The sequence below is a fragment of the Stenella coeruleoalba genome (assembly GCF_951394435.1).
Source record: "Stenella coeruleoalba genome assembly, chromosome: 19".
NCBI lineage: Eukaryota > Metazoa > Chordata > Mammalia > Artiodactyla > Delphinidae > Stenella > Stenella coeruleoalba.
In genome coordinates this window covers 43,193,415-43,212,683 of record NC_137165.1, presented here as the reverse complement: position 1 = coordinate 43,212,683, position 19,269 = coordinate 43,193,415, and the positions used below count along the sequence as shown (strand labels likewise).

General features: G+C 53.0%; 1 protein-coding gene across 1 annotated transcript; it reads right to left on the bottom strand.

The window, feature by feature from the left end:
• Positions 1–3,204: 3,204 nt before the first annotated feature.
• Positions 3,205–17,662, bottom strand: HROB (homologous recombination factor with OB-fold). The gene is made up of 10 exons (XM_079904774.1): positions 17,440–17,662; positions 16,066–16,116; positions 11,697–12,866; positions 10,403–10,486; positions 9,143–9,283; positions 8,436–8,544; positions 8,162–8,247; positions 7,661–7,786; positions 5,693–5,813; positions 3,205–3,760 (listed from the first exon to the last, which is right to left on the bottom strand). The coding sequence occupies exons 1-10, from the start codon at positions 17,440–17,442 to the stop codon at positions 3,669–3,671; spliced, it is 1,983 nt and encodes a 660-aa protein (XP_079760900.1). The 5' UTR covers positions 17,443–17,662; the 3' UTR covers positions 3,205–3,668.
• Positions 17,663–19,269: the final 1,607 nt, after the last annotated feature.

Sequence of the window (19,269 nt, the reverse complement as noted above, 5' to 3'; positions counted from 1 at the left end):
CTGTGCTTCCACGAGCCTCTAGGGGGAAGAATGAGGCCGTGAAACAGCACTAGGTGCTGGCCGCCGAGCAGTGAAGAGGAGGGCAGGAGGGAGGTCAGCCCTGGCCCCAGAAGCTCTTCTCAGCCAGTGGGTGGTGGGGCAGCCCCTTGGCCCCTCAGGGTCTGCCTGTCCCCATCCCGCCCTGGCTGCAGGCCATGGCTGCCCCGGTACAGACAGACAGACACACACACACACACACACACACACACACACACACACACACACACACACACACACACACACACACACACACACACACACACTTTCCAGCTCCCATTCTCCCATCTTCAGTTACCATCTCAAGGCCTTTAACCTGGACCAGCCCTGCCTCCTACCTGGCGTTCCCTCCTCTGGCCACAACCCCTCTGCTCCACTGCCCAATGGGAAGGATCTATCTAAACAGTTCATTTCCTAGCTTGAAAACGTCTGCTGACTTCCAAGCCCTGCCCTTTCCCACTAAGCCCCATGCCCTGGTTTGGCCTCACATCAGGCAGCTGTCCCCTCACGGATCCTCGCCTTTCCCTCCCATTCCCTCTGCTTGGAATTCCCTCCTGACTCATCCCTCAAAGTCCACCTCAAAGGTCACCTGCGGTGGGAGACACCTGCTCAGGTCGCCCACCCCTGCGGTTCCAGCCACCCCCCAATCCGTGCTCCTGGAGGACCTTCCGTGTGCTTTGTCAAGCCCCTGTCCCCAGGTGCCGTGGACCACAGCCTGCCGCGCTGGATGCGGGCTCCAGAGCAGGACCTGAACGGATTCAGCTGGGGCTCTGGTGCCCAGCAGGGCCTGGCGCACAGCAGATCTTGTTGCGCTGCTGAGGAGCCCTTGGCTCGTCGTGGGCCGGCCTCTCACGTGTAGCACGTTGACTGAGGGCCCCTGTTCTCCGCCGGGGCAGACACTCATCTGTCTGCCCAAGTGGGTGGCAGCAGCCTGGGCTGTTTCCAGCTCTGCCCTTACCCTGCTGTTCACCCACTCTGGCCCCAGCCTCTTCGTGGTATTCCAGGGTGGGGGATCCCAGAGGAGGAATGAGATCGTGCCCAGCGAGGGCTTGGAGATCCTCAGAGAAAGGCGCCCGTTCGATGTTTTAATTGCCCAGCCAACAGCCCAGCTGAGCACCCGGAGCTGGGCTCCCAGGGCTGGGAGCTGGCAAAACGCGACGGGGCCGAGAGGGGCCTTCTCCCGAGGCTCACGGTAGTCATGGTCGGTGGGGCCTGAGGCTGTTCTGACCTCCCCAGCCTCTCTGCAGCTCTTGTCACAGGCCTGAAGGTGCTCTGACTACAGATCAGTCCTCAGAGGTACCATATGTTCAGTCCCCTATCCTTAGCCTTAACTTCCTGAGGGCGGAAAAACTATCCTCAGCATTAACTTCCTGAGGCCTTTACTTCAACCCACACGTGAACCCACAGGGAGCCCAGTTTTACTGGCAGGAACAGTGCCAGGCAACTGGATACCCAGCCTGCCTTCTGGGAGCTCAGAGCCTGTGGGGGGGAATGAAGCACACAAGAAACCAGGGCATCTGTCAGGATCGTGAGCAGCAGAGACCACAGCTCAAGGGGGCTGAGTGCGGGGGGGCACCGCAGGCCAGGGGCAGGGCTGGTTTAGGTGCAGGAAGACCACCCGGCATAGATGGGCGGCTCCGGCCCAGATCTAAGCTACAGAGGTGGAGCTGGGGAGTTAGCAGCACGGGGAAGAGAAAGAAGTGCGTGGTGTGCTCAGGTAGGAAGACCCCGTGAGAGTGTGAAAGGGGTGCTGGTGAATTAGCCCCTTCTTGTTCCTGCGCTTGGGCCACAAAAGCCTTCTAGAACAGAGCCCCACTGCCACCAGCAGCCAGCTGAACATGGAGTTCTTAAAGCACCTGTTCACTTCAGCTTTGAGACTGGGATCCGTGGGATCAGCTTTTCTTTGGAAAAAGGGAGCCTAACCCCTTCTCCCAGAGCCACACCAAGCCCATTGGAGGTCCTGACTCACAGCTGCCTGGTGAAGGCTGACGCAGAGGCAGAAGAGGCTGGCTGCCAAACTGGGGTCTTTAACCCACACCCCCTCAACCATGTGCTGAGAGAATCTTCCTTTCCTCCCTTCATTCCAGAAAGGAAAACAAGGTTGGTTGGCAACTTGGTATAATTAGACCTTTTACACCCCACCCATGACCCTCGTCCAATTCTTGCCTGAAAAGCGGTACAGAGAAGCTACAGTGGTGAAGAGTTGCTTGGCAACAAAATAAATAAAGTTGTAGTGGACTCTAACCCAAAGTATAAAATAAATATCCATGAGTCCATACTGATATAAATGGGTGGTTGAACAAAAGATAAGGGAAAACAGACCAATCTCCCACGCAGAAGAATTCCAAATAATCCATGTAGATATTCTGCCCTTAAGAAGGTAGAACATAACTCCTCATTCCTTAAGGGTGGGCAGCAGAGTGAATTCCTTCCAAAGGGTATCGTGCGTAAAGGGAGAAAAAGAGTAACTTGACAGTGGAGAAATCTGGCCAATCTGACAAACCCTACTTCAGCCAGGTGATCAAGGTCAACACCAACCCTTGATATGATGTGATGAGAAAAGCACCTTACCTCTGAGGTCTTCCTCCCCCAAACACATAACCCCAGTCTAATCATGAAGGCACACCAGACAAATTCCCATAGAGGGACATCCGACAACATGGCGGACCTGCGCTCCTCGAAGCTGTCAAGGTCATTAAGAAACAAGGAGAGTTGGAGAAACTACCACAGCCAAGGGACACGATGGCTAAATGTAACGTGAGATCCTGGAAGAGAAAAAGGACATCAGGGGAAAACTGAGTAATGTGAATAAAGTATGGAATTCAGTTAATAATAATGTATCAATACTGGTTCTTTAGTTGCAACAAATCTACCATACTAATGTAAGATGGCAGCAATAGGGGAGACTGGGTGTGGGGTATATGAGAACTCCCTGTAACATCTTTGCAATAATTCTATAAATCTAAAACTGTCTACAAGAAAAAGTTTATGGTTAAAAAAAAAAGGAGAGAGACAGTGAGAGAGAAAACGAGTGGCTTGGCTCTGCTCTGGCCAAGGTACCACCAGCAGGGCAGACAGAACAAGGAGCAGCGAGGCTGGAAACGAGAGAGAGGTGGGTGAAGCAGGCGGCTGCTTTATTTCAGAATAAGGCACCTCAGCCGTCCTCCTGCCCCCGCTCCTGGGAGCCCTGGGCACAGGTGAGCTGGCCACCTACAGGCCTCAAGAGACGACGCAGAGGGAAGTCTGAGCGTTCCTTCCTTGTCCAGAGGGACAGGTCGCCACTGCTGTGGTGCGGCTCCTCTTAGCTCCTCAGCTGCCCGCGGACTAGGGAGTAAAGGGACCAGGCCCAGCATCCTCTAAATTCAAGCTGAGGTGGGAGAACGGCACACCTTCCCTGTTGGAGGAGGAGACGGAATGTGCACCCGAGGGCCTGGAGGACAGTAGAGCTGGGGTTGATCCTGGGCAGAGTTCCGGTTGCCAAAGGGAGACCCAGAGTGACGGCACTGCAGAACCCGAGGGACGAGGGTGTTCTCAGGGTAAGTGTCCAGGGTGGGAGCAGCCAGAGAAGTCCCGGAACTTTGTTTTCCAATTGTGTTGGTCTTCTCTCTCCTGGGTGCTGAGAGGCTGCCGGCTCATGGGGGGTGCCCTGCCTTGGGGGAGTCCCAACTGCTGGTGCCACAGAAGAAGTCCTCAGGGAGCTCGCTCAGGAGTCCATCTAGGTCATCTGCGGGGGGGGGGGGGGGGGAAGAGAGGGCGGGGAGACTTAGTGATAATATTAGGGCTCCACGTGACTCAGAGCCAAGGCTCCCGCCCCTCGGGAGGGCTGTCAGGAAGGTGGCTCGCCCAGCCGCCAGCACCCACACTGATGGGCCTGAGGCCGGCCCGCCTTCCACCTCCCCTCTGCCCCCCACATACCCACACACAACAAAGGCAGAGGCAAAACGCCCGGGCCACTTTGCTAAGAAAGAGGCTCCCCTCGGGCCTTCATGGCTCCTCTTTCCATCCAGAGGCACAGTGCCTGAGCAGAGGTCCCCTAATGCAACCTCTGCGTTGGACAGAGGGAGAAAGAAGGCCAGGAAGAGTCACTAGATGTGTTCAGAATCACACAGTTCATTAACCTGGTTTCTCATCTGCAGAGTGGGAGACATCATCGTCCCCTCCCCCGAAGTGCCTCGTAGGCAGAGGGGACAAAAGTAACTGTCCCCGACTACAGTTCTTGGATGGGGTGCTCCTGTCTGAGAACTTGGAAACAGAGCTGACCTCAGTAAGCCCTACTGCTACTCTGACTGTTAACAAGGGCAGCTAACACGTACCGGGGGCATGCTGGGCGCCAGCACAGGGCTGCCCACGTTACACTCATCACTTCATTTCGGTCTCACGGGGCCCCTTTAAAGGGCATCTCGTGTAGTTCATGTTAGAATCCCCACTTTACCTGAGAGAACAGGGTTTACAGAGGTCAACAACTTCCCCAAGTAGCATCCCTTTGACACCAGAGCCCTAGCTTCCAACTAGAAAACTCCCGCTGAATGGACGGGATCACGCAGCCCTAGAGTCAGTCCGGCTGGAAACTATACCTGCAGAGGCCAGCTCCCACTCGATAAACACTGCTGCTGGAAGGACAGAAGTCAGTTTGGGGGCATTCAAATTTAATTAGGGTGACCAGCACCGTACTCAGGGAAGCAGGACTGCAATTTGATTATAACAAAAAAAGTTGCCCCTCACTAGCTACACTGTGACCGTCTGAAGAAACACTAGGTTAAATGAAGGGGAGTGAGCCAGCCAGTGTGAGCCTAGGAAAATGGGAATCATAGCAGGAATCCGCATTTGTGTCTCCTAGTGCTGCCCGGCCACCACCAGCAGCTGCCTGCCCGGCAGGTCTGTCCCTACAGTGGAGATATGACACCAACCACACACTCTACAGGCAACTCGCCTCACGCTTATACTGTGACCACCAGCAACCTTCTGATGATGGTTCGGCTTGTCATCAAGCTGACTTCCAAGGAGACAGTGCAAGATTCTAGAGAAGATTCCAGCATACAGGGTAGATACTTTTTCATACAATATAAAGAAATGGGCTTTGTGGTTTATCCATTGGTCTACTGTGAAATTTGGTTAACGTCGCAACACCTATCCATAATCCCATGAACTTTGGGGCCAAACAGGGTTGAATCAAAGAGCTAAGGACCAGACCTGGACTGTGTTAGCTTCACCCGGGTAAGGCTCCCTCCTGAGGAACAAGTTGGCCCTCCCCTCAAAGGTCTGTATTTGGGCCTCTCAGGTCTGTATCCTGGCCCCACCCTAACCTCATGGATGTTTGACCCCTCAGCACCGCCTGGAGGGCCTTGGAGCTTAGTCACTATGGGGAAATCTGCCTCTGAGGTCTGGCCATCAGGCCACAGAAGACTCAAGGATGGTGCCAGTCTACCTCCCCCTGTGGCTAACAGCACATGGCCTGGAAGCTGGGGCGCTTTGGTTCACATTCTTTGTGTTAATTAGTTTGTGGCCTGCAGCCTCGCCAGAGAACACACCACATCGGATTTCTGTTAAGATTCTGTAAGATCCAAAGACTCACAGGAGGAGGAACAATCTGGCTGAGCTATTCAAGAGGAAATAGAAGGAGAACCTCTTTTGCTCCTGGGTGGGCTGACGGCCTTACCTGCTTCTGGGAGTAGTTCCTTCTCAGGTGATGCCCCTGCCTCTGGGTTCTGTGCTATTCTGAGGCCTTTCCCAGGCTTCTCGGTCTCATGCTGGAGGCGTTCATGGAAGCTTCCTGGATCCTGGGGACAGAGGATCTGGTTACCAATACCTGTGCCCCTGAAATCCTCTGGACAGTTCTGCCCAAACAACCTCAAAGGAATAGGTGGGGGCTCAGGAAAGGCAGGAGAGAGGAACGTGGCAGCGGCCAGTCACCCAGGCCCATGCTGTGGGGAGGGGGCTGAAACGCCAAACACCCCAAACAGCAGACAGTTAAAAAAATAAAAGAAAAACAGAAAACTTTTGGCCGACTTTCTTTCCTAATTCTGCTGGTATCTGATGTTTTAGGGAATCTCTATAACTGGAGCAGAGAGTGAAGACGCCATTCAGAATTATGCTGAGGAGTTAGCCTGGAATTAAAAATGAGCTGTTAACAATCCCCAAACTAACTAATATATGAACAGGTAATTAAAATTAGTAATTAAACCTGTTAACCATGGTTAGCCCTAGGGAATGGAAGTGGAGAAGGGTCAGTTTCACATTGCTTTATTCTGTACAATTTTTTTCAACAAGTACGGATGACTTGAAATTTTTTTTTTTTTTTTTTTTTTGGCCACACCTTGCAGCGAGGGGCATCTTAGTTCCCTGGCCAGGGATCGAACCCGTGCCCCCTGCAGTGGAAGCACACAGTCCTAACCACTGGACCACCAGGGAATTCCTGGGGTGACTTGAAATTTAAAAGGAAATCAAGATGGGGCTTCCCTGGTGGCACAGTGGTTAAGAATTCACCTGCCAATGCAGGGGACACAGGTTCGAGCCCCGGTCCGGGAAGATCCCACATGTCGTGGAGCAACTAAACCCGTGAGCCACAACTACTGAGCCTGCGAGCCACAACTACTGAGCCCATGCGCTGCAACTACTGAAGCCCGTGCGCCCTAGAGCCTGCGCTCCGCAACTAGAAGCCACTGCAATGAGAAGCCTGCGCACTGCAGTGAAGAGTAGCCCCCGCTCGCCGCAACTAGAGAAAGCCACGCGCAGCAACAAAGATGCAACGCAGCCAAAAAAATAATTAAAAAAAAAAAATGGAAATCAAGATGCTTTTTTTAGAAGTGGGGTGATATTGAGAGAATGAAGAAGGTTAGGGAAAAAGATGAGAAGCAGCAAGTTAGAACTAAACATGTAACTTGACTAGATGTCATCTAGTCTAACCCACTCATTTTATAGACAAAGCAACAGCAGGGGAGGGGACAGGACTTGCCCAAGGTCATGTTACAAATTCCCAGCAGAGCAGGGCCATGACCTAGGTCTCCTGACCCCCAGGCCAGGTCATGACGACAACCCAGGATCCCAGGAAGGTGGGGGTGGCCACAGACGGGACACTGTGTGTCAAGTCAAGGCCGGGCCCTGCACCCTCACCCTGGAGTGGAACTGCCTGGAACCCAGCCTCCCTTGGCTCCCAAAGGAGTTCTGGGCCGGCGCCCCCTCACCTAGCAGAGGTGGAAACCAGGAGGGAAGATACAGAGCAAGTGCTGGCTCACCTGACAGACCATCTGTAGCTGTCTGTTCTCTGCACTGCCACCTGCAGCAAATCCAACCCTCAGTCACTCACTGAGGGCCCCACCCCATCGCGGACCCTCAACTCGGTTAGTTCTCAGGTGACTCCCATGCTCTCCAATGTTCAGGTCTGCCATCAGACACTCAGGGATCCACCCAGAAGCCAGCTGCTCCTCTAGGTCCTGTTACTGTGCCATCTGGCAGGTGGCTGGCCCAGGGACAGGAGGAGATGGCCCTGTCCCCAAAGGGCATCTTTTCACCTCAGGGCAACTGTCCACTTCACATCCCTGCTCCCCAGGATAGAGGAGGGGAAGAAATCAGAAGACCCAGGCGGAAAGCGGCCCTACCCATGCCCACTCCATCTTGCTCCTCTTACCTTGGGGAAGGGCTGCGATGGCTTGAGGAAGTTCCCATCCCCAGAATCTGGGCTATAAACGTGGACCAGGTTGTTGGGCGTCACGTTGAGGTAGTGATTTCGGGGTGAAGGAGAGAACACTCCGATCTGGAGTAGAGAAAGGGGGGGAAGGTGTCCAATGTCCTGACAGAGCGCTAGGTGCTGCCGGACGGCCACCCAGTCCCGCCTGCCTCACCCTTGCTAGCCTCTGCACCAGGGTCACAGAAATCACTCCTGCCGCAGCCCTGCTGCCAGAGTAGCACTGCGTACCCCATCCTCGGCCCCTCACAGCACGACCTCCACCCCCATCCGCCCCCTGAAGGATGGCAGCCAGGCCTTTACTCGGCTCCAGTGAGCCAAGGGCTTGCACTGGGGCAGCCACTCTCTGCCTGGGCCCTGGGAGGGCAGGGAGCCAGAGAGACGACCCGGGGCTTCCTCCAGGGCGGGAGGCGGGAGGGCAGGGCCCACCTGCAGCTCCCGTACCTGCTGTAGCAGCAGCACTGAACCAGGCTTCAGCTCGTTCTGGCGTGTCTCCAGCAGCAACCTGTGCACCGTGCCCTGCATCTCTCCTGCAAACACCACACCGCCCATCAGTATCAGGGCCAAGGGCAGCACAGTGACTGGCCTGGGCCCCGGCTGGGAAGGGGGCTGGACACTGCCTCAATTTTCCTAACTGCAAATGGAGAGGGCGGCTCCTCCTCACCTCCTGACCTCAATGCGGCCACTCGTCAGACACTCCCAGGACTTAACTCCTCACCCGTGGGGTCCTTGAAAACCGCACTGGCGTCCACTGTGCTCCGGGTCAGGGACTTGATCATCACTGCCATGTTGGGGACTTTGTTCCTGGGCAGCTGCTTCAGGGCTGCCTGGTTACAAGGAGAGGCATTTGCTGAGGAGCCACGTCCCACCTGTAAGGTTCCCAAGTGTGCCAGGGCAACCCAGGGAGGGGGGCAGAGCACTGGTGTAGTGATGGTCTTCCTTTTCAGAGGGCCAAGGGGCAGTCTACAGGGCTCATCCCATCTCCCTCTGGCAGACCTGAAGCTGCGGGCCTTTCATTTGTCTGCCCTGCCCCCTTTCTTTTGTGTGTTTATGTGTACGTATTCATATAGAGCTGCATCTCACAGGCCACAGGCAGGAGTACGTCAGCACATGTACTAACGTGCGTCTGCACGTGACCTTTGACCTCTGGGGAGCTCTAGGGGTAGCAGTGTGTTTACCCTACCCCATTCAGGGCCCAGATGTGCAGAGACATGCCCATAACCCACCTCCACCTATGCCAGATACTGTGAAAAGGCAGGGGAGTGGAAGATACGACCAAAGGGGCTTCACGCTGCCACTCAGAGACAGGCCTGGGGTAGCAGGGAGCAAACAGAGAGCCCCTTTCCTAAGGTGGAGCAGGGCAGGAGCTTGGTGAAAGGGATAAAAATGGTCTTCCCTTTGGGTCTCAGCACCCAGGACCCTTACCTTCCGCAGCACCATGATGATGCTGTAGGTACAGAGGAAACAGGTAGGGTCTCTCTCATCCAGGCCCAGAGCAGATTTCATGGTCAGCCAGGGCCCTCGCCCAAAGTCCTCCTCCACCGATGCCTGGGAACTAGTAACCATCTGGCACAACAGAGCAGAAGGGGAGCCTGCATTAACAGGTCCGCTTCGCTAGAGGCCTTGCCTGAGCTGGGATAGAGGGGTGGGAGAGCAAGGGTGAATTCCCTGCAGCACGGTGGCCACATTCTCTCCCTTCGTGTATCTCCAAGTTCAGAAAATGGTGTGTGAAACCTTGTGGCATATCACATCTTTCACTGAGAAGCAATAGCAAAGGTACACTAGCAAAAGTACTTTCACTGAGGCATTTGTTTACTTTAAATCAGGCCCTGACTTTAATTACATTAATGCAAAAGGCTATCTATGCTTGTCTCTTACAATGGACTTGCAAAGTCTTAGGGCTAGGGAGCTCCCACATATATTTATAGGCTTCCAGGCAATTTTGAAACCAATTATATTTTATCTGGGATGCCTCTGGCTTTAACTATTCACCTTATTATATTAAAAAATGCTTTGGGACCCGTGAGCCATGGCCGCTGGGCCTGTGCGTCCGGAGCCTGTGCTCCGCAACAGGAGAGGCCACAATGGTGAGAGGCCCGCGTACCGCAAAAAAAAAAAAAAAAAAAAAAAAAGCTTTGAATCCAGGTGAGTATTTATTGCTTTGGAGCTGAAATGGACTGGTGGATCTGCAGAGCTACAGCAAAGAGAAAAACTTCTAGAGAGAATTAAAAGCAAAAGTGGGTCTGGGAGCAGAGCAGGTCAACCAGAATCCCAGGGAGGAGGGAGGCTGGGTCTCACCCACCAAGAGGGAATCCACCAGAGGCAAGATGAAGCCAGATCCTTCCCAGCTTGATTCCCAGAAACCTGAAAGGCAGCGTTCCTGAGATACAATTTCAACAACTGTTACACTCTCCTCCTCTGAGGGAAGATGGAGTTAGCTGGGCCTTTCTTTCTTAGCTGGGAAAGAAGGCTGGACTCAAGGTATCGGTTCACACCCCTCTGGCATCAGGATAGGCTTCACTTTATGCCAGGAAAATTGCCACCTCCCCAAATGCCCTGTGGTGTGTGACCCCAGGGAACGGGCCGAGCAGCACAGACTCTCATCCTCAGCTACTGAAACACGTAGGGATGTCCCTCACTCTTAAACGATCCCCAGGAAGTTAACATTTGCATGGAATTAGTTACCTCTGTCCGGAATTTAGCCAGAGCACCATGAGTCGGAGTCTGGGGCGTGGAAACCATGATGTCGTCCAGATTTTTCCCACTGTGCTACAAGGGGACAGAGGAGAAGGCGAGAGCAAGCTCAGCAGCTGTTATTTACAAGTACGGCTTCTTGTCTGGGTTACATAATGAGTTCAGGAAACTACCAGGGACAATTAACACGTAGTACATCTCTCCTAAGGAAGTCTCAGGAGCCTCGCTGGCAGCTCAAAAAAGATGCTTTGGGGATCGTTTTGGGAGTGTGAGGAAGCTAGAGCTGGCCCAGGAACAAACCCCAGGGCTTCCTGACGGGGGCGATGACTTGAATAGAGAGGCCCGAGATGAGTAAAAGGGCAGCTTTCCCCACACCCCTTCTCAGGGACCTCATCCTTCCCTACAGAGGTCCATCCCAGGTCTCCTTGGATTTCTCTTAAAAGTGCCAGGGAAGAGCAAGTTAACAGGCAGGAATCTTTTCAAACACCCTTCAAATGTGAGGAAAGGGGGTAACCTATCACAACCAGACTGGATCCTCAGAGTCCAATTATCTGGGATCTGACCCAAGAGTAGTTTGATGGACCCTGTCTCTCCACTGCTGCCGAAATCTACACACGCAGCTCAGCCCCAACTCCCCCACACTGACCCCACACCAGCTACGAGCGATTCTGTGGCTCTCCCAGAGCATCTGTGCCTTTGCACACGCTCTCCCGTCTTTCCACTGCTGAAATGTCCTCCAAGACACAGCCTCCTGACACACACCTCCGTAAACCTCCTACTCATCCCTCCAGAGCCCACGCAGCAAGCCCAAGGAGCCCAGTGTCTCCCCAGCACCCAGGGAATGACCTCTACTCTCCCTGTGCCTTTTATGTGTAATCGTTTGTGTCTGCTTCTTCCACTCTCCTGGAAGCTCCTTAGGACAGGAACTATTTCTATGTTAATCTCTGTATTCTCAGGTCCAAGCAAAGTGCCCAACACATACCAGTCTTTAGCAAATATAAGTGAATGAATCTTTCTGCCCTGGTGCTAGGAAACAGTAGATGTTCAACAAACGTATGGAAATTGTGACATTCTCAAGCCTTAAGCATCTCGCATGTGGGTTTTCAAGCATTCAATTCTTCCCACTTCTTCTGAATTCCTCCACAGCTTTGGAAGCGCTCCCTCTCTGCACTTCCTTCCTCCCCTTCCTGGGGGGGCGTGAAGATCCTCTGGGACTCTGCTGCTCTCCTGGGCCCCCAGCAGCCTGGGGAGCTCAGGCTCTGGCCAGAGAGAAGCCGTCACTCACCTGGTGAGGCAGGAGCCCTGCTGGGCCGGGGAAGCGGCGTGTTTTGGCGCGGGTGGAAGTGCAAGCGGGCTGCTGGGGTGTCCGGTTGGCAGCAGTGACCAGCCGCACCAGGTGGTTCGTGACGATGGGCGTCTGCAGAGCAGCTTGAGGGACTGGGGAAGGACGGGGGCCCTTCAGGGTGCTGACAGGAGACTTGACAGAAGATGCTGGAGCTCGGGGCTGGAAGGGCCCCCGAGGAAATAATCCAGAGATAGTCCTTGAGGGAGTAGCACAGCTTGAGTTGGGAGTTTGTGGTGTAAGAAAATGAGGTTTGCCAGTTAAGCAGGCATTTGGAGACGGGACTGGCTGACCAGGGAAATGATTTTGAGGGCTGCTCTGAACGAGCCTGCCAGCAGCTTGGAGAGGCTGGGGCGCTTGAGGACGGGGACCACCGGGAGAGACCTCCCAATGGGGCTGCTGACCGCGAACCACCGAGGCAGTTGGGACAGGAAGGCTACCCGTGGCACCAGGCCTCAAGTGGGACTGTGGAGTCCCACAGCGGACAACAGGATCCGGGGGCACATCCCGAGCTGACGGGATACCAGCTATGTGGGTTACAGGCATGGGCCCCTTTTGGCAAGGTCTGCTCAGATCAGCTGCCCGGGCCTTTTTAGCCAATGTTGAGTCCTCCCACCACCAGGTGGGCAGGATTCCTGTGGCCTCACCGCTAACTCCAAGTTCCAGCTCCATGACGGGGCCCTCCAGCTCCATGCTTGCCAGGACCTTATCAAATTCATCTTGTTCAGGCCCCTCAAAGCCACCAATCACCTGCTGTTTGCTCTTGAAGGTGAGCTGGGGGTGGGAGACTGAGGACTGGGGTCTTACTGGGGTCTCACTGAGCACTTCTGTCAGTGTCACTCTTCCCTGATTGCCAGTCCAGCTGCTGGACATTGAGACAGGCCTTAGGGGAGCTGTTCCTGTGGAAGGTGGACCTTCAACGGCCCTGGGCATGCCGGAGGTAGAAAGGCGGAGTCCCAGGGCTGGCAGGCCCGCAGCCTCTGAAGGAGCAGTGGGGCATGGCAGTAGCTGGGCCTCCTGTGGCCGGGAAGAGACAGGTCGCAGGCACCCAGCATTCACAGGCCGTGAGCCAACGAACTGGTTCTCTGCATCCTCCACAGCTGACAAGAAATCCTACAAAGAAGCAGAGACAGCAGGTCTTGGCATCTGGAAATCAAGAAACACTCTGCTTTCACTGTTTCGGGTATGTGGTGTGTCTGTGTGTGCAAATACTCGCAAACAAGAAACCAAGGTGTGAAAGGCAGTGGTGGACTCTCTCACCACCTTTGACCTTGCCCAGAAGCCCACAACGAGGCTTCTACCAGACGCATTCTAAGGCTAAGTCTTCAGGTAGCTTCTCTCTTTCTTCAGTCTCAGGTGAGGGGTGGCGAGGGGTGGTGGCGGCAGTTGGGGGAACAGTAGGAGAAGCAAAGGAACCAGGTCACCCAGGAGTCAAACAAATCATCCAAGGTCACACACCCATCTCAAGGAAACTAGCTTCGTGGTGTCAAACCTGTGCACTAGGCATCTATCCATCTGGTCCTGCTGCCTGTCCTCCACCCACTCCTCACCCCCACCACACACACACACACACACACACACACACACACACGCACACGCACACGCGCACGCACATGCTTAGTCTTCAGTAAGCCAGAGAGTCCTTGGAGCCTGCAAAATAGATAGAAGTTAAATATAGCTTTTCAGGCAGGTAAACGAAGTATGGATTCCGGTTGGGAAGCAAGGGGAGATTGACACCTTCAAGAGCAACAGACCTGTTCTGAAGGTGTCAGAACTGCTGATTTAACTGACAGGAAGGTCCCCTCCACCCCCACCCCGCGCTGCTGCACTGGACTGTCCAGGCTAGAGGAAGGATCTTTCTTGCTTCGTGTACTATCAGGAGAGTAGCATACTCTAACAGGACTACCTTAGGACTTAGTAATAATGATATTATAATTACAACAGCAAGAAAATCCTGATGACCCTGGGAGGTGATGCAGCCCTTTTCCGCTGAAGAGCTCACTCTCAGACATGATGTCATCTGTCTTGGGAAGGGGGAAAGGGACTGGTCATGGAACAGAAACTTGAGCTGTCAGAGTCCTTCACTCTTAATTCCATTACTAGCCTAGCAGTCCTACCATGACCTGGTAAGACCCAGGAGGGTCATTTTTTTCAGCCCGTAATTACACATCTCCAAAGCTGAAAGACAAAGACAAGGACGCATATCTCCTTGACAAACCTGGCAGTTTTGAATTATTTGTAAAAACAAAAATCAAGTCCCCAAGTGATAACAAAATCTAACATTTGAAAAACCTCACTGGGTGCCAGGTACCATGTAAACATTTTACCAGAATTCTCTCCATGAGTTCTCATGATGACCCTATGAATAGGTACTATTATTGTCCCTGTTTTATGGATACAGAAACGGAGACTCAGAGAGGTTAAGTAACTTCACAGAACCAGGACTGGGACCCATAAGTGCCTTTGTCACTATGTCTTGGGGCCTCAATGAATGAGACAAGCCAGAGATGGAATTTTAAGAGATCTGAGGAAGGTCTGTTTTTCCCTTCAAACCTCGGGTTCCAAAAGCCTCAGAGGAAGGGAAGCATGGGACTGTGGCTGCCAGAAGGGCCCCTGGTGCAGCATTCACCATCTCACTAGGCACCAATTAGGCATCTGGACAAATTCTAAACGTGATTTTTAAAGCAAATCACTGGGAGACAAAAAAGTAGGTTTGAATGGCTTGTCATTGATAAACTAGAGCAATTCTAGTCTATAAATGTAGTTTAATAGTTTCCATGTACATTAGACTGGAGTCAGGAGGCCATCCTGGCTGCTGGTGTCGTAGTCTTTCTTTTTCATCTATTTATTTTTTTATTTATTTGGCTGCGTTCAGTCTTTGTTGCCGCACCGGGCTTTCTCTGGTTGCATCGAGCAGGGGCTACTCTTCGTTGCAGTGCGCGGGCTTCTCATTGCAGTGGTTTCTCTTGTTGCGGAGCTCAGGCTTTAGGCACGTGGGCTTCAATATTTGTGGCACGCGGGCTCAGTAGTTGTGGCTCGTGGGCTCCGGAGAGCAGGCTCAGTAGTTGTGGCACACGGGCTTAGTTGCTCTGCGGCATGTGGGATCTTCCTGGACCAGGGATGGAACTGGTGTCCCCTGCATTGGCAGGCGGGTTCTTAGCCACTGCGCCACCAGGGAAGTCCCTGGTGCTATATTCTTAAGCAATTTAATTTACCTTTTGGAGATTTACTCACTTAAATCCTGTTTCTTTCTGAAAAGGATTTGAGATAGCAATTTTGGGCCTCCTAGATGAAACTATATCTGTTCGATCTGAGTGGGAAGACAGCTGTGCAGATCACTAGTTCAGCGGTCCCTGGCTGCACCCAGAGATTAGAAATACCCCTGCCTGCGCCCATTCCCAGAAATTCTGATGTAACTGATACGTGGTAGGGCCTCGGCAGAGGTGATTCTAACATGCCAGCTTCAGATCTAGTCTAACGTGTCATCTTCTGAGGAGAGAGCGGGAAGGGAAGAATGTTTATGGCAGAAGAACGGCCATCATGTGTGATAGGAGAGAAAATGGAAGGCCACAGAATGCAGTACTTTGCCCTGGCTCAGGTAGCCAGTTGGTGACCCCAGGCCTGCTGCTGTCCAGTAACTGTGCTGTCTCTGACTCTCCCTAAATTTTCTTCCCACATCAAGTACATCATCGTGGGGCTTCCCTGGTGGCTCAGTGGTTAAGAATCCGCCTGCCAATGCAGGGGACACGGGTTCGAGCCCTGGTCCAGGAAGATCCCACATGCAGCAGAGCAACTAAGCCCATGTGCCACAACTACTGAGCCTGCGTTCTAGGGCCCGTGAGCCACCACTACTGAGCCCACATGCCTAGAGCCTGTGCTCCACAACAAAGAGAAGCCACCGCAATGAGAAGTCCACACACCCCAACAAAGAGCAGCCCCCGCTCGCTGCAACTAGACAAAGCCCGCCTGCAGCAACGAAGACCCAACGCAGCCAAAAAATAAATGAATAAATAAATAAATTTATATTAAAAAAAAGTATGTCATCGTGAAGGTGAATCCAATCATCTACGTGACACAGCTTCCAGGCAAGGGCCCTTATAATTTAAAGGATGACAATTAAGCAGCTCATCTTTCTGGTTTTTCATTTGTTTCTAAGACAGTTAAGTGGGTTGTTTACATTTCTCATCATTTCTCAGCCTCTCACAGACAAAAAAAGATATACATGTCAAGTAAAAGGAAACTTGGGTTCTGGGCCTGGGTGTTTACATCTTAAGACCTTCTCTGCCATCTCTGTTCACCAACACTTTTTTACCTCATCTTCAAACTCCTCTTCCACAGCAAACAGCTTCTGCAGACTGCATGCCTGAAAGGAAAACAAAGCAATTGAGGTTGGAGGAGAAACACCGTTTGCAAGTACATTCTGTCCTCACTCTGCTTTTTCCCAATTCTAACAAGACCATCAGGTTTACTGTTTTCTGTTTGTTTGTTTTTCTGCTAGTGTTGGGGGGAGGAATAAGGGATGAGGAGAGAAGAGATGGGATTTACTTAAAGACTTAGATGACTTAGAATCCTTTCTTGTAAAATAATTCACTCAGGTCCATTTGCATCAATCTTTTTTTTTAAGATTTATTTATTTGGTGGTTTTTTTTTTTTTTTGGCTGTGTTGGGTCTTCGTTGCTGCGCGCAGGCTTTCTCTAGTTGCGGTGAGCAGGGGCTACTCTTCGTTGCAGTGTGCAGGCTTCTCATTGTGGTGGCTTCTCTTGTTGCAGAGCATGGGCTCTAGGCACGCGGGCTTCAGTAGTTGTGGCACGTGGGCTCAGCAGTTGTGGCGCACGGGCTTAGTTGCTCCACGGCATGTGGGATCTTACCAGACCAGGGCTCGAACCCTTGTCCCCTGCATTGGCAGGCGGATTCCTAACCACTGCACCATCAGGGAAGCCCTGCCTTAATCTTGTAATAAGAGGGAGGAAGCAAAGAGAAGACTGCTCACGGGAGCCTGCGTCATTCTTTAGACCCAGCACTGTGCAGTGGGCCTAAGGATTTTGCAACATCCCAAAGGTTTGGCGTTTGGAACCTTTGTTAAACATAACGGACACTCCCATAAACCCCAGCCTAGTGGCCTTGATTCTGAGAGTCAAGCCAGTAGTTTTTATCTAATCCAACACCCAAAAGCTAGGGTCCCAGGAGGGTGGGATGCCTCCCAGTCCACAGTTCAGTTCCTTCTTTCTGGGCAGCAGGGCTGCTGTGGCCAACATTAAAAGTGTCTCACTCCTAGAGTCAAGGGCTGTGCCTAACCTCAGACGCCACAGCAGCAAGAGCTATAGTTAGGGAGACCTATCCCGGAATGTCAAGGATCAGACTGGAAGGGTTAGGGGGAGAAGGAGGGCCCAAGAGGCGTGACGTTTGAGCACACCGGGAAGGATGAACAGGAGTTCTTCAAGATGAAATGGAAGGCAAGAGGCAGGAAACTGAGGCCCAGAGGGAGGTGAGTGGAGAGGCCTTCCCTGAGGGTCCGGGCGTGTCCATGTCGAGCCCTGACTAGGGCCCAGGCCTCCCGACCCCACCGAGCTCTCCCCTAAACCCTAACCCGGCCCTGCAGCTCGCACGGGGGAGGGGCTGGAACCCGGAAGGCAAGTCCTTGCGGCCAGGAGACCGGGCGGCCGGGTGGTCCCAGGCAGGGCATTACCATGGCGACGGCCGGTAGTCTCCGGCCGCGGCTTGGCCGGGTAGACTCCGACTCTAGGGGTCACCGGGGCCTCGGCCTTGGTCCAGGTGGCAGGGTCAGAGTCCGGGCGACAGAGTCTCTGGGGCGAGCTCGGAGAGAGGCGTCTTTGCAGCCCAAGTGGCGACCGAAGGTGGGTGGTCGGGAAGCTGCGGCTGGCGTCCTAGGCCGCTTTCGAAGCCGCCGCCACTCATCATCTCCGCCCTCTTAAAGGGGCAGGTCTATTTCTATCCCGCCGACACAAAGGCCCTTCACCGCAGTCTTCCGCCCCGGCCTTAAAGGGAAACGAATGAGCTCTCGGTCGCCTCCCAGCGGCCCCTAGGGCCCAATCCGCTTGTTCAATGCGCGCTCAGGTGAGAGCAAGGTTGGGAATTTGGGGCCCATCGCATCCCATCCTGCCCACCCTCCTCTCTTGTGTTAAGCATACTAGGGACTGAGTACTACAGCGTGACTCTGATTCACACCAGAATCTACCCTGTTGGTTTGTCTGTCTGTTCATCTCTCCATCCATCCATCCATCTATTCTTGCCACGCGTATATTAAGCAAGGTATTCTCCGTCAGGCTCTTTTCATCCTTCATGTTCAGCTTAGATCTCAGATCTTCCCTGTCACCTTATCTCTCAAGTAACATCCCTCCCCCCATCACAACGCTTAATTTCCTTCACAGCATTTTTCATTATTTATAATTGTCATGGTTTACATCTTTTAAAAAATATTTATTTATTTATTTATTTATTTATTTATTTATTTATTTTTGTGTGTGTGGTACGTGGGCCTCTCACTGCTGTGGCCTCTCCCATTGCAGAGCACAGGCTCCGGACGCGCAGGCTCAGCGGCCATGGCTCACGGGCCCAGCCGCTCTGCGGCATGTGCGATCTTCCCAGACCGGGGCACGAACCCGTGTCCCCTGCATCGGCAGGCGATTCTCAACCACTGCGCCACCAGGGAAGCCCAAAAATATTTATTTATTCATTTTTGGCTGCATTGAGTCTTAGTTGCGGCACCCGGGATCTTCCGTTGTGGTGCAATGGGCTCTTCATTGCGTCGCACGGGCTTCTCTCTCTAGTTGTGGCGCAGGCTCAGTAGTTGCCGCGCACAAGCTTAGTTGCCCCGCGGCATGTGGAATCTTAGTTCCCCAACCAGGGATAGAAGCGGCGTCCCTGCATTGCAGGGCAGATTCTTAACCCCTGGACCACCAGGGAAGTCCCATGATTTACATCTTTACTGTCTGTCTTCCTCACTAGAATATGAGCCCCATGAGTGTAGGGACCTTGTCTGGCTTGTTCAACTTTGTATCCCAGCACTTAGAACAATGACCCACAGAGTTATTGAATCAGTGACACAGCGACCACTATTTAACAGGCACAGTGCTTGACACTGGAGATGAAGAAATGAATGACTCCTTGTGCTCTCAAGTTCATGAACAAGTCAGGGAGGGAATTCCCTGGTGGTCCAGTGGTTAGGACCATGTCCACTGCCAGTGGTTAGGACCATGTCCACTGCCATGGACATGGGTTCAGTCCCTGGTTCGGGAGCTAAGATCCCACAAGCCGCACGGTGGCCAAAAAATATATAAAATAAATAAATAAAATATGAACAAGTCAGGGAGATACAGATCAAAAGATAGAGTCCAGGAGAGCTGTGCAGACAGATGGGCAGGGGCCCAGAGATCTGGGAAGGCCAGCTCTTATCACTAAAGCCTACTGTGGTTACTGATTCAGCCCAACCTCAGTTTCCCTTTTTGCTTGTCACAAGAGAGATAGTCAGAGAGACAAGAGTTGCATGGTTTTGAGG